Source organism: Triticum urartu, chromosome 5A (genome assembly GCF_056163025.1).
Source record: "Triticum urartu cultivar PI428250 chromosome 5A, HENAU_Tu73, whole genome shotgun sequence".
Classification (NCBI taxonomy): Eukaryota; Viridiplantae; Streptophyta; class Magnoliopsida; order Poales; family Poaceae; genus Triticum; species Triticum urartu.
Genome location: NC_141877.1, coordinates 465,218,546 through 465,231,399, shown reverse-complemented (window position 1 = coordinate 465,231,399; position 12,854 = coordinate 465,218,546). Strand labels below are relative to the sequence as shown.

At 47.7% G+C, this 12,854-nt stretch overlaps 1 protein-coding gene across 2 annotated transcripts; it reads left to right on the top strand.

Annotated features, from left to right (window-relative positions):
• The first annotated feature begins 2,082 nt into the window (after positions 1 to 2,082).
• On the top strand, positions 2,083 to 5,590 carry LOC125509769 (squamosa promoter-binding-like protein 17). Of its 2 annotated transcripts, none has more exons than XM_048674803.2 (3): positions 2,083 to 2,837; positions 4,395 to 4,531; positions 4,618 to 5,590. In XM_048674803.2, exons 1-3 carry the CDS (start codon positions 2,455 to 2,457, stop codon positions 5,325 to 5,327), a joined length of 1,230 nt encoding a protein of 409 aa, XP_048530760.1. In that variant the 5' UTR covers positions 2,083 to 2,454; the 3' UTR covers positions 5,328 to 5,590. The 2 variants fall into 2 exon arrangements, with proteins under 2 accessions (XP_048530760.1, XP_048530759.1); XM_048674802.2 differs by having other exon boundaries at positions 2,086 to 2,837; positions 4,615 to 5,590.
• The last annotated feature ends 7,264 nt before the right edge of the window (positions 5,591 to 12,854 follow it).

Below are 12,854 nucleotides of genomic sequence, written 5' to 3'. Positions count from 1 at the left end.
ATTTTTCGGAGTACCACAGAGTTACGGGAATTCGTATTGGGCCTTAATGGGCCATACGGGAAAGGAGAGAAAGGCCTCAAGGGTGGCCGCGCCCCTTCCCCATGGACTGGTCCGAATTGGACTAGGGAAAGGGGGCGCCCCCTTCCTTCTTTCTCCTTCTCCCTTCCCTTTTTCCTATTCCATGTAGGAGGTGGAATCCTACTAGGACTCCACACTTTGGGCGCGCCCTATGAGGGCCGGCCTCCTCCTCCCTCCGTCCTTTATATACGTGGCCAGGGGGCACCCCATAGACACACAAGTTGATCATTGATCTCTTAGCCGTGTGCGGTGCCCCCCTCCACCATAATCCACCTCGGTCATATCGTAGTGGTGCTTAGGCGAAGCCCTGTTCCGGTAGCATCATCATCACCGTCGTGCTGATGAAGCTCTCCCTCGACACTCTGCTGGATCGTGAGTTCGTGGGACGTCACCGAGCCGAACGTGTGCAGATCGCGGAGGTGACGTACTTTCGGTACTAGGATCGGTCGATCGTGAAGACGCACGACTACATCAACCGCGTTGTCATAACGCTTCCACTTACGGTCTACGGGGGTACGTGGACAACACTCTCCCCTCTCGTTGCTATGCATCACTATGATCTTGCGTGTGCGTAAAAATTTGTTTGAAATTACTGTGTTCCCCAACAGACATCGCTAGCTACGCTAAAGTACCATCCCACCGCCAGAACCACGAAGCCGACACGTCCACGAGCGTCGCCGACAGCGAGGAAGAGTAGTGCATGGTAGGCCGCCGATCGGGTCCCAAGTAGGCCACAACTCCTCCCCTCCCATTGAAGCCAAGCTTGATGGGATCAACATCATCGGCTGATTAGTCGCTTGACGGTGACATGAAGGCGGACAACTTCACTTCCCGGGGCTCATGGCTGCGAAGGTGGAGGCTATGGAGGAAGAGCTGGAGAGCGCCGAGGCGGAACTAGAGAAGGCGAAGACGGCCAGACATGAGGAACGGGCACCGACGATCATTTAGATTAGGTTTAGAGTAGGGTTTAGTTAAAAAATGTCTAAAATGTAATGAATTTTGTCATGTTTATATGAAGGGAAACATTTGGTTTCATCCGGCGGATTGCACACGCCGTCCACTGCTTCATCCGTGTGACGCGTGTCCTGCTGACTCACCTAACACTACCTCTTACGGTTTTGTAACCGAGCCCTTGTCGCAGTCTTCCCACCGCAACAACTCGTACGTTGTAGGATTTGGATCTGGATCCCTCGAGCATAGTTGCCTCTCGTGTTCCTCCCAAGCTCCCATTCTTCCTTTAATTTATGCAGCATCATTTATGTTGCAAAAGTCTTTGCACAACATCATGTATGCCGCAAAAAAGTGAAGACGAAAACAACTACAACATAATTTTTGTTAAATGTTTCTGCAACATGAGCTATGTTGCAAAAAGAGTTTGCAACACCGACTTTGTTGCAATAATGAGGATGAGCTAGGCCGTTGGTTGGATTAGATCTAATGGCCGCTGAGGGGTCAATCTTTTCAGATTATCTGCCGGCGGAAGCGCTGCCCTTATATGACTGTCATCCGGTTTGAATGAAGTTCGCTCGGTTTGTTTAAACATTAGCTGAAATATAGGGGGCAGTGATGAATGACCGGCTTTCGTATTCGTGTTCTTGGGCTAATCCCCAATCAACGGACGGATGCGGAATAGAATTTACAAGTCATCGTTGGAGACGTCCTTTGTGACTCTTGGTCTTGGGACGCCTCGCTGTCACCCTCAACGGAGCACCACGGGAGGCCGAATTGCCCCGAGTGGACTTCTCCGCATGCAACCTCCCTGGGTGCGGGCTGCGAAACCCCATGCCCCCCGCGCACGCGGCGTCCGCCCGCGTATACCAAGTGGAGCCGAGCCGGGCTGCCACAGCCGCCCCATGCTCCCACAAATACTATACTTCTGCCTGCTCGACAAGGGCTACCCCCCCCCCCCCCCCCCCCCCCCCCCCTCTAAAAAGTAGACGACGCCGATAAGAGCCGAAAAGCAGAGGGCTCGTACTCGCGGCAGCGGCAGCTAGAGAGAGCGGCGTCTTGGCTATAAAAGGGCGGCAGCAGCAGCAGCTGGGGAGAGTGAGCTCTGATGAGGTGTGCGTGCGTGCCTGGAGTGGAATAGTGGGAGTGCGTGAGCAAAGCACACTGCACCACACACTAAAAAAGGGTTTATCTTATTTTAACCGCGGCGCCACCATTGCTGTCGCCTCCCTCCGCCGCTTTCGATCTTTTCGCTCCCACCCCCCCTCCCCCCTCTCCGCCTTTCTCTCACTTCTGGCAGGCGGGGACGGCAGGGAAGACACAGAGAGAGAGAGAGGGAGCCGCCACTATTTAGTCAGTTCCCTACACCAGTCCCTACGGGCGTTTTCTTTCACAAAAGCAGCAGCAGGAGGCGGGCCGGCGGCGGCAATGGAGACCGGGGGCGGCGGCGGCGGCGGCGACGGCGGCGGGAGGCGGCCCGGGGACGACCTCCACGGGCTCAACTTCGGCCAGAAGATCTACTTCGAGCAGGACGTGGCCGGGTCCTCCTCCTCGGGTGGCAGGAGGGGCAAGGGCCCCGCCCCCGCCCGAGCAGGAGGCGGGGGCGGAGGGCCAGGAGCCTCCACCCCCGCGGCCGCCGGCAGCGCCTCGCAGCAGCAGCAGCAGCCGAGGTGCCAGGTGGAGGGGTGCGGCGTGGATCTGAGCGGCGGCAAGACCTACTACTGCCGCCACAAGGTGTGCCTGGAGCACTCCAAGGCGCCGCTCGTCGTCGTCGCCGGCATCGAGCAGCGCTTCTGCCAGCAGTGCAGCAGGTACCGCCCCCTCTCTTCCTCCCCGCCACAACCGGCAATTTGAGCTTCAGCCCCAGCAACCCGCGCCTCGGATTGCTCCGTTTTCGCTCCTCCCGCGCTTGCCGCGTGTTCTTGCGCCACTGTTACACTCGTGACACACCTCGAACTCCACCGCCGTGGATGGATCCTGGCATATGTTTTTTCCCTCCCAGCATGTGGCTCGCTACCAGACCAGCAAGCAGCATGCAAAGTGTAAAAAACACTGTCCAGGTTCTGCAATTGGCCTATGCATTTTTTGTTGTACTTCTTTGCTTGGCCGCATCCAGAAAAGAGAGAAATTCCCAAGTGATGACGCATGGGCGTGTGTAGTGCGCTGCTCCTGCTTGTGCGCGTTGGTGAAAACAAAAACAAAAACTAAAAAACAATGTAACATTTGGTTGGGCAGGTAGAATCTGACCAGAATAGTAAGGGACAGAAAGTTGTACAACCTGAAATTCTTGTCCGAGTGGCACATATAGTAAGCCTAGATTTCTTTTTCTTCACCTCCTTGCTGTACTGTACGCTATGCTAGGATGCGAGTGAGAATGGGTAGTAGTAGCAGCAGCAGCAGTACAGCCGTGGTACGAGTGCTACTGTACTAAATTTAATACCCTGCCCTAGCGATAGTACAGGACATAGTAGAAAAATGGAATGCCAAAGAACTGTCAATTTGAAATCAGGATTCACCAATCAGAAACCATTAATTCTTGTTTTGTTCATCTCAGCCATGGCCAAATACAGTGTTTGTTTCGAGATTTATTTGAAAAAAATACCGGCACACGCAACAATCCTAATAAGCCTTTGTTAAGAACAAAATCTTGAACCAGCATTTCACTTGTGTTTGAAAGATGGAGCATCACTTATGACCCTTGTTTGAAACATAAAGCATCACTCATGAATGTTGTTTGAAAGATGAAAGCATCACTTATGACTGCTGTTGTATTGTACACTACCATAAGCCTTTGCACGTTTCCACTATCTAGGAATGATTACAGGTGTTCTATCCACATGGCCCTGTTTCCCCCCCTGGTCTTGATGCGTGGATCTAATCATGAAAAGTCGTTTCTTTGGTTACCGCATTAGATTAAGATAAAACCATTGGTTTTGCCTGCGCCGATGCAGCTTTTCACATGCCATGTGATTTGCCCTGCTAGTTTATTCATTTGATGCATGCTTGGTATTAGGATACTAAGCCAGAATCTGGCTCTTGATTGCAGTGTTAGCGCCCCCCCTCTTTTCATGTGCACCAAGTTTTTCTATATGTAAATCAGAACCAATATGATATGTGCAACTGGTGTGGTGTGGAAGAGTCAGACGCCCTTCACTCTGCTTTTGTTGCGTGCAATTGATTATTGCCGTTCATCTTTTGTTCACTGGCTGAGTGTCCATATGAAAATATGAAAAATTCCTACTTACCGCGGCTCTCCGGTCTTTGTCAATTCGCATTGGTTCTGCTTTGAATGGATCTGCACTATTGTAAAGCCACCATGTGGTGTGGAGTTCGTACATGCGGTGAGTAATAATCCTTTGTGATCACAGGTTCCACCAGCTGCCTGAATTTGACCAAGGAAAACGAAGCTGCCGCCGACGCCTCGCCGGTCACAACGAGCGCCGGAGGAAGCCGCCGCCCGGGCCCATGTCTACACGCTATGGCCGGCTTGCCGCGTCCTTCAACGGTAAGAATGTTATCACCGAACGCGCACGCTTGCCGTTTGAACGAAACGTATTGATTCTGCTGTTGTTGTGAAATTTGGTTCAGAAGATCCAGGCAGGCTCAGAAGCTTTCTGCTGGACTTCACGTACCCGAGGGCCCCGGCCGGCGTGAGGGACCCGTGGCCGGCCGTGCAGGCCGGCGAGCACCGCATGCCTGGCACCACCCACTGGCAGGGCGGGCATCATGAGCACCACCCTCACCGCAGTGCAGTTGCGGGATACGGCGACCACCACGCGTACAACGGCCAGGGGAGCAGCTCGGGGGGAGGCGGCGCGCCGCCGCCGATGATCCCGGGCGGCTTCGAGCTCCCCTCGGACGAATGTATGGCGGGCGTCGCCGCCGACTCCAGCTGTGCTCTCTCTCTTCTGTCAACTCAGCCATGGGATAGTAGTGCCCACAGCTCCAGCCACAACCGGTCCCCGGCGATGTCGACGACCAGCGCCTTCCAGGGCAGCCCGGTGGCGCCCTCCGTCATGGCCAGCAACTACATGGCGGCAAGCAGCAGCGGCTCCTGGGGCAGCCCCCGGGGCGGCAGGAGCATGCACCACCACCACCAGCAGCAGCAGCAGCATCACATGCAGCATGACACGGTGATGAGCGAGGTCCATCCGAGCTCGGTTCACCACGGCCAGTTCGGGGAGCTGGAGCTGGCGCTGCAGCAGGGGAGGGCGGCGCCGAACCCGCCGCACGCCGAGCACGGGTCAGGCCCCGGCGGGGCCTTCAGCCACTCCAGCAACGCGATGAACTGGTCTCTGTAGTAGGGACGGAGGTCACGCCAGGGAGACATGGAACGTTGGGCGGCCTGAGTTTTGTGCGCCTTCCACCTGCCGATCCGGATTTCAGGACGGGGAGGAAACCCGTAGCCGATAGAGCAGGGGTTTCCCGCCGTGTAGCCCGATTTTGTCCATGAACTCAAATCCCACATATGTATGTACGTGTGTGTGAGAAAACTCCATTGTTTTATTAAATTCGCTTGTCGAGGACGCTTGACCTAGTAATGCGATGGCCTCGCTAGCCGTCATCCTCTTCGTTGTTTCCGTTGATGTTTTCGCCAATATATATTGGTATGGCTACGTTCAAGTTGCCTAGTTTTTTTGTTTTTTGGTCGATCCACTGATCACAGAACTTGTTTGAGTCGATTTGCTCAAGCATTCTGGTCAATAAATCGGTCAAGTGGAGCCACAACTTCCTCTCGTTTTTCTTCCCTCACCGCCTTTTTTCTCCCCTAACCCTAGGCGGTTAGGGCAAACTTTTCCCTTTAGATTTAATTGGCGAGCCTGTGGATTCGCCTTTTCTCCGCGTGCCGGCCCAGTGACGGGGAGCGGAATCCGAATGCCATTGTTGCGGTTCGTAGTTTAGGTGTTCGAACAGATGAGGATGCTTCTTCTTTGAGTTTCTCTTTCGGGAACTTTCAGGATACAATCCTTCTCAAGTCCGTCCATCTTAACGGTAGCTTTGGCGTAGATTCATGTGGCCTCCTTAGAGCGATGAGGCTCCTTAGAGCGATGAGGTTAGGATTTGTTGTCATGAGAGGTATGATGAGATTTGGTGTCAGGTGTTTCAGATCTATGTAGGGGTTTAACGGTAGCCACTGCGGCTTTAGGGCGCTGGTCCTTAAAGGCACATGCACATGCACAAAGGGCCCTTGCATCGCTCGACCCAGGCGACTCGGGGGAACCCAGCCGCTGCCGCCTCGCCACCCCTCCTCGCCCCTACCCCTGCGTCATCGTCGTCGAAGGGCTGGCCGGTGAAGCCGCGCCGGGCCCTGGGATGGCGGCGGCGGGGTTGTTCCCCCTCCCTTGCCCACCTGCCCTCTGACCCGCCACGCCCCCAGATCCCTTCCTGGCGGCGGAGGCGGCCTCCCACAGCCCCCCCCCCCCCCCCGACGGCCTCTTCCCCGACCTGCTTCTATAGCGGGTGGCCTCGCCCCGATTCTTGGCGCGTCGTGCAATTCTGCCCCGATTGGATCTGGGGCCTCCCCCGGCTGGTTGTGGTGTTCCCCGGTCGGCCCGTCGCCGTGGCCGGGCGCGCCCTCCTTGCTGCGCCCCCTCCCCACCCTGACCCCCCTCCACTCTGGTCGGCTTCGGGCCAGCCCCTCTTCGAAGGTGGCCTGGAGGCTCACGGTTGTTCCCGACAACCGCCACTTCCGGTAGCACACCAGCCGGGAGTGTGGCTGCGTGTGAACCTTCTTCATCATCCACCCACCCCGCAGGGGCGGCTTCGACCCGGCGGCCAAGGACTTGCGTCCCCTTCCCGCGTCCATGGCCGGCAGGCGTGGCTTCGGATCCGGCGCAGCCCGGGAGCTGCGCTATTTCCGGCTCCTATGGCTCGCTGACTCCTTGGCATCTCCACATCCAACACCCTGCGGTGCCCTTGGTTGGTCGTCCATACCGGCGCATCCTAGGGTCCGCGCACTCTGGGAGTTGCGTCCCCTTCCAGCTCCTTTGGCCCGTTGGTGCCAATGCTGCTCCGGTCCTAGTGGCCTGGATCTGTGCTCCCATCCAGATCCCGGCTTGTCTGGGGCTCTGGCCACCGTTGCATCCGCATTGCATCCCATTCAGCTTAGCCACGCAACCTTGTCCTCCTCGTCCGGCAACGACCGGTGCTTCCTTTGGCATTGGGAGTGGCTCCCCTTCCTGCAGTCGCAGCTCCGGCCTATGCTTGACTTCCTCTTCTCCAACTTGTGCTCTGACGGCTTGGGATTGCTCAGAATTTGGCCAGGGAGAAATCCATGCATCTTGTGCTGGCAGCAGGGACACTCGCGGGTGTCGTTCCCTTCTTGGAGGCGCTGTTATGGTCATTATCTGTGCCCCTCTTCGAGCATCAGGGGAAACCCTAGGTCTGGTTTTCCAGATCGGACGACGACGGTGATACGTCTCCAACATATCTATAATTTTTTATTGTTCCATGCTATTATATTATCTATTTTCGATGTTTTATATGCATTAATATGCTTTTTTATATTATTTTTGAGACTAGCCTATTAACCTAGAGCCTAGTGCCAGTTCCTGTTTTTTGAGTTTCGCAGAAAATGAATACCAAACGGAGTCCAAATAGAATAAAACCTTCGCGATGATTTTTCTTGGACCAGAAGACAACCAGGAGACTTGAAGATGAAGTCGGAGGAGCCACGAGGCGGCCACAAGGATGGAGGGCGCGCCCCACCCTTGTGGGCCCCTCGTGCACCTTCTAACCTAATTCTTTCGCCTATATATACTCATATATCCCCAAACCATCAGAGGCATCCACGAAAACACTTTTCCACCGCCGCAACCTTCTGTACCTGTGAGATCGCATCTAGGGACCTTTTTCGGCACCCTGTCGGAGGGGGATTCGATCACAGAGGGCTTCTACATCAACTCTATTGCCCTTCCGATGAAGCGTGAGTAGTTTACCTTAGACCTACGGGTCCATAGCTAGTAGCTAGATGGCTTCTTCTCTCTCTTTGATTCTCAATACCATGTTCTCCTCAATGTTCTTGGAGGTCTATTCGATCTAATACTTTTTTGCGGTGTGTTTGCCGAGATCCGATGAATTGTGGATTTATGATCAGCTTATCTATGAACACTATTTGAATCTTCTCTAAATTCTTTTATGCATGATTTGATATCTTTGTAATTCTCTTCGAACTATCGGTTTGGTTTCGCCAACTAGACTGGTTTTTCTTGCAATGGGAAAAGTGCTTAGCTTTGGGTTCAATCTTGCGGTCTCCTTTCCAAGTGACAGTAGGGGCAACAAGGCACGTATTGTATTGTTGCCATCGAGGATAAAAATATGGGGTTTTCATCATATTGCTTGAGATAATTCCTCTACATCATGTCATCTTACTTAATGCGTTACTCCATTCTTTGTGAACTTAATACTTTAGATGCATGCTGGATAGCGGTCGATGTGTGGAGTAATAGTAGTAGATGCAGAATCATTTCGGTCTACTTGACACAGACGTGATGCCTATATTCATGATCATTGCCTTAGATATCGTCATAAATTTGCGCTTTTCTATCAATTGCTCGACAGTAATTTGTTCACCCACCGTATTATTTGCTATCTTGAGAGAAGCCTCTAGTGAAACCTATGGTCCCCGGGTCTATAGTTTCCGATTTACTACTTTTGCAATCTTTTACTTTCCGATCTATAAACCAAAAAATCAAAAATATTTACTTTACCATTTATCTATCTTTATCAGATCTCACCTTTTCAAATAACCATGAAGGGATTGGCAACCCCTTTATTGCGTTGGGTGCAAGTTGTTTGTTTGTTTGTGCAGGTATTCGGTGATTTGTGCGTGGTCTCCTACTGGATTGATACCTTGGTTCTCAAACTGAGGGAAATACTTATCTCTACTTTGCTGCATCACTCTTTCCTCTTCAAGCGAAAAACCAACGCAAGCTCAAGAAGTAGCAGGAAGAATTTCTGGCGCCGTTGCCGGGGAGATCTATGCCAAGTCAAGACATACCAAGTACCCGGCATAATTTCTCATCTCTTGCATTACATTATTCGCCATTCGCCTCTCGTTTTTCTCTCCCCCACTTCTAAAATGATTTTCGAATTTTTTTGCCTTTTCTTTGCCCCTCTTCGTTCGTCTTCTTCGTTTGCTTTTAGTGTGCTTGTGTGTTGGATTGCTTACTTTGTCACGATAACTCAAGAGAATACCAAATTGTGTGATTTTTCCAACAACAATAATAATGATTTTATTAGTACTGCGATTGCTCCCGCCACTAGTGCGAAATCTTGTGAAATTAATGCCGCTTTGCTGAATCTTGTTATGAAATATCAATTTTCCGGCCTTCCTAGTGAAGATGTCGCTTTCCATCTAAATAATTTCGTTGATTTGTGTGATATGCAAAAAAAAGATGTGGATAATGACATTGTTAAATTGAAGCTATTTCCGTTCTCACTTCGAGAATATGCTAAAACTTGGTTTTAATCTTTGCCTAAAAATAGTATTGATTCATGGAATAAGTGTAAAGATGCTTTTATTTCCAAGTATTTTCCTCCCGCTAAGATCATCTCCCTTAGGAACGATATTATGAATTTTAAGCAACTTTATCATGAACATGTTGCACAATCTTGGGAAAGGATGAAATTGATGATATGGAATTGCCCTACTAATGGTTTGAATTTGTGGATGATTATACAAAAACTTTATGTCGGATTGAATTTTGCTTCTAGAAATCTTTTAGATTCGGCCGCGGGAGGTACTTTTATGGAAGTTACTTTAGGGGAAGCTACTAAACTCCTAGATAATATTATGGTTAATTATTCCCAATGGCATGCCGAAAGATCTTCCACTAGTAAAAAAAGTGCATGCAATTGAAGAGATTAATGTTTTGAGTGGAAAGATGGATGAGCTTATGAAATTATTTGCTAGCAAGAGTGCTTCTATTGATTCTAATGATATGCCTTTGACTACTTTCATTGAAAATAATAATGAATCTATGGATGTGAATTTTATTGGTAGGAACAATTTTGGTAATAACGCGTATGGAGGTAATTTTAATCCTAGGCTGTTTCCTAGTAATTCCTCTAATAATTATGGTAATTCCTACAAAAATTCTTATGGAAATTATAATAAGATGCCCTCTAATTTTTGAGAATAGTGTTAAAGAATTTATGAGTTCGCAAAAGAATTTCAATGCTTTGATTAAGGAAAAATTGCTTAAGATTGATGATTTGGCTAGGAACGTGGATAGAATTTCTCTTGATGTTGCTTCTTTGAAACATATATCTATTCCACCCAAGCATTATATTAATGAGTCTCTCAAAGCTATGAGAATTTCCATTGATGAGTGCAAAGAAAGAACCGCTAAGATGCGTGGTAAACGAGATTGGTTTGTAAAAACATGTTCTTCTAGTTTCCGTGAAAATAATGATGAAGATCTTAAAGTGATTGATGTGACTCCTATTGAATCTTTGTTTTCCAACATAAATCTTGATAAAGATGGGATTGGAGATGAGTCAACTTTAGTTAAAAGGTTTCCCAATGATTCGGAGTTTTTAGATCTTGATGCAAAAATTGATAAAAGTGGGATTGGAGAGGTCAAAACTTTAGGTAGCAATGAACCCACTCTTTTGGATTTCAAGGAATTTAATTATGATAATTGTTCTTTAATAGATTGTATTTCCTTGTTGCAATCCATGTTGAATTCTCCCCATGCTTATAATCAAAACAAAGCTTTTACTAAACATATCCTTGATGCTATGATCCAATCTTTTGAAGAAAAGCTTGAATTGGAAGTTTCTATCCCTAGAAAACTATATGATGAGTGGGAACCTACTATTAAAATTAAGACTAAAGATTATGAGTTCCATGCTTTGTGTGGTTTGAGCGCTAGTGTTTCCACGGTTCCAAAAACTTTATGTGATGTGTTAGGTTTCCGTTAATTTGATGATTATTCTTTAAATTTGCATCTTGCGGATTCCACTATTAAGAAACCTATGGGAAGGATTAATGATGTTCTTATTTTTGCTAATATGAATTATGTGCCCTTAGATTTCATTGTTTTTAATATATATATATATATATATGCAATCCTACATGTCCTATTATTCTTGGTAGACCTTTCCTTGGAACGATTGGTGCAATTATTGATATGAAGGAAGGAAACGTTAGATTTTAATTTTCGTTAAGGAAGGGAATGGAACACTTTCAAGGAAATAAAATTAAATTGCCATATGAATCTATTATGAGAGCTAATTATGGATTGCATACCAAAGATGACAATACCTAGATCTATTCGTGTTTTTATGCCTAGCTAGGGGCGTTAAACAATAGCGCTTGTTGGGAGGCAATCCAATTTTATTTTTGTTTTTAGGTTATATTTTGCATTAAATAATTCATCTAGCCTCTGGTTAGATGTGGTTTTTCTGTTTTAATTAGTGTTTGTGCCAAGTAAGACCTTTGGGATGACTTACGGTGATAGTTGATTTGATCTTGCTGAAAAACAGAAACTTTTGTGCTCAGGAAAACAATTCTCATTTTCTACAAAAGCGTTATAAAATACTGATTATTTTTGCAGAAGATTAACTAAATAAATTGCTTAGGTTGTCCTAATTTTTTCAGAATTTTGGAGTTACAGAAGTATTCGAGAGTTATCAATTGGTGTTCTGTTTTTGACAGATTCTGTTTTCTATGTGTTGTTTGCTTATTTTGACGACTCTATGGGTAGTATCGGGGGGGTATGAACTATGGAAAAGTTGGAATACAGTAGATATTACAACAATATAAATAAAATGAGTTCACATCAGTACCAAAAGTGGTGATTTATTTTCTTATACTAACGGAGCTTATGAGATTTTCTGTTGAGTTTTGTGTTGTGAAGTTTTCAAGTTTTGGGTAAGAATTTGATGGACTATGGAATAAGGAGTGGCAAGAGCCTAAGCTTGGGGATGCCCAAGGCACCCCAAGGTAATATTCAAGGACAACCAAGAGCCTAAGCGTGGGGATGCCCCGGAAGGCATCCCCTCTTTCGTCTTCGTCTATCGATAAATTTACTTGAGCCTATATTTTTATTCACCACATGATATGTGTTTTGCTTGGAGCGTCTTGTATGATTTGAGTCTTTGCTTTTTTGTTTGCCACAATCATCCTTGTTGTACACACCTTTTGAGAGGGACACGCATGATTTGTGATTTATTAGAATACTCTATGTGCTTCACTTATATCTTTTGAGCTAGGCAATTTTGCTCTAGTGCTTCACTTATATCTTTTTAGAGCACGACAGTGGTTTTATTTTATAGAAATTGATGAACTCTCATGCTTCACTTATATTATTTTGAGAGTCTTTAAATAGCATGGTAATTTGCTTTGGTTATAAATTTAGTCCTAATATGATAGGCATCCAAGAGGGATATAATAAAAACTTTCATATAAAGTGCATTGAATACTATGAAAAGATTGATTCCTTATGATTGTTTTGAGATATAATTATGGTGATATTAGAGTCATGCTGGTGAGTAGTTGTGAATTTGAGAAATGCTTGTGTTAAGGTTTGTTAGTCCCGTAGCATGCACATATGGTGAACCGTTATGTAACGAAGTTGGAGCATGAGATATTTTTTGATTGTCTTCCTTATGAGTGACAGTCGGGGACGAGTGACGGACTTTTCCTACCAATATATCCCCCTAGGAGCATGCGCCTAGTACTATGTTTCGATGACTAATAGATTTTTGCAATAAGTATGTGAGTTCTTTATGACTAATGTTGAGTCCATGGATTTTACGCACTCTCACTCTTCCATCATTGCTAGCCTCTCTAGTGTCGCGCAACTTTCGCCGGTACCTTA

What these genes read in the sequence shown, in the direction of transcription:
- LOC125509769 (XM_048674802.2), top strand. Translation starts at nt 2,455, where the DNA reads ATGGAGACCGGGGGCGGCGGCGGCGGCGGCGACGGCGGCGGGAGGCGG. An exon ending in TTCTGCCAGCAGTGCAGCAG is followed by an intron (nt 2,838 to 4,394) that starts GTACCGCCCCCT and finishes TTGTGATCACAG; the next exon opens with GTTCCACCAGCTGCCTGAAT. An exon ending in GCTTGCCGCGTCCTTCAACG is followed by an intron (nt 4,532 to 4,614) that starts GTAAGAATGTTA and finishes AATTTGGTTCAG; the next exon opens with AAGATCCAGGCAGGCTCAGA.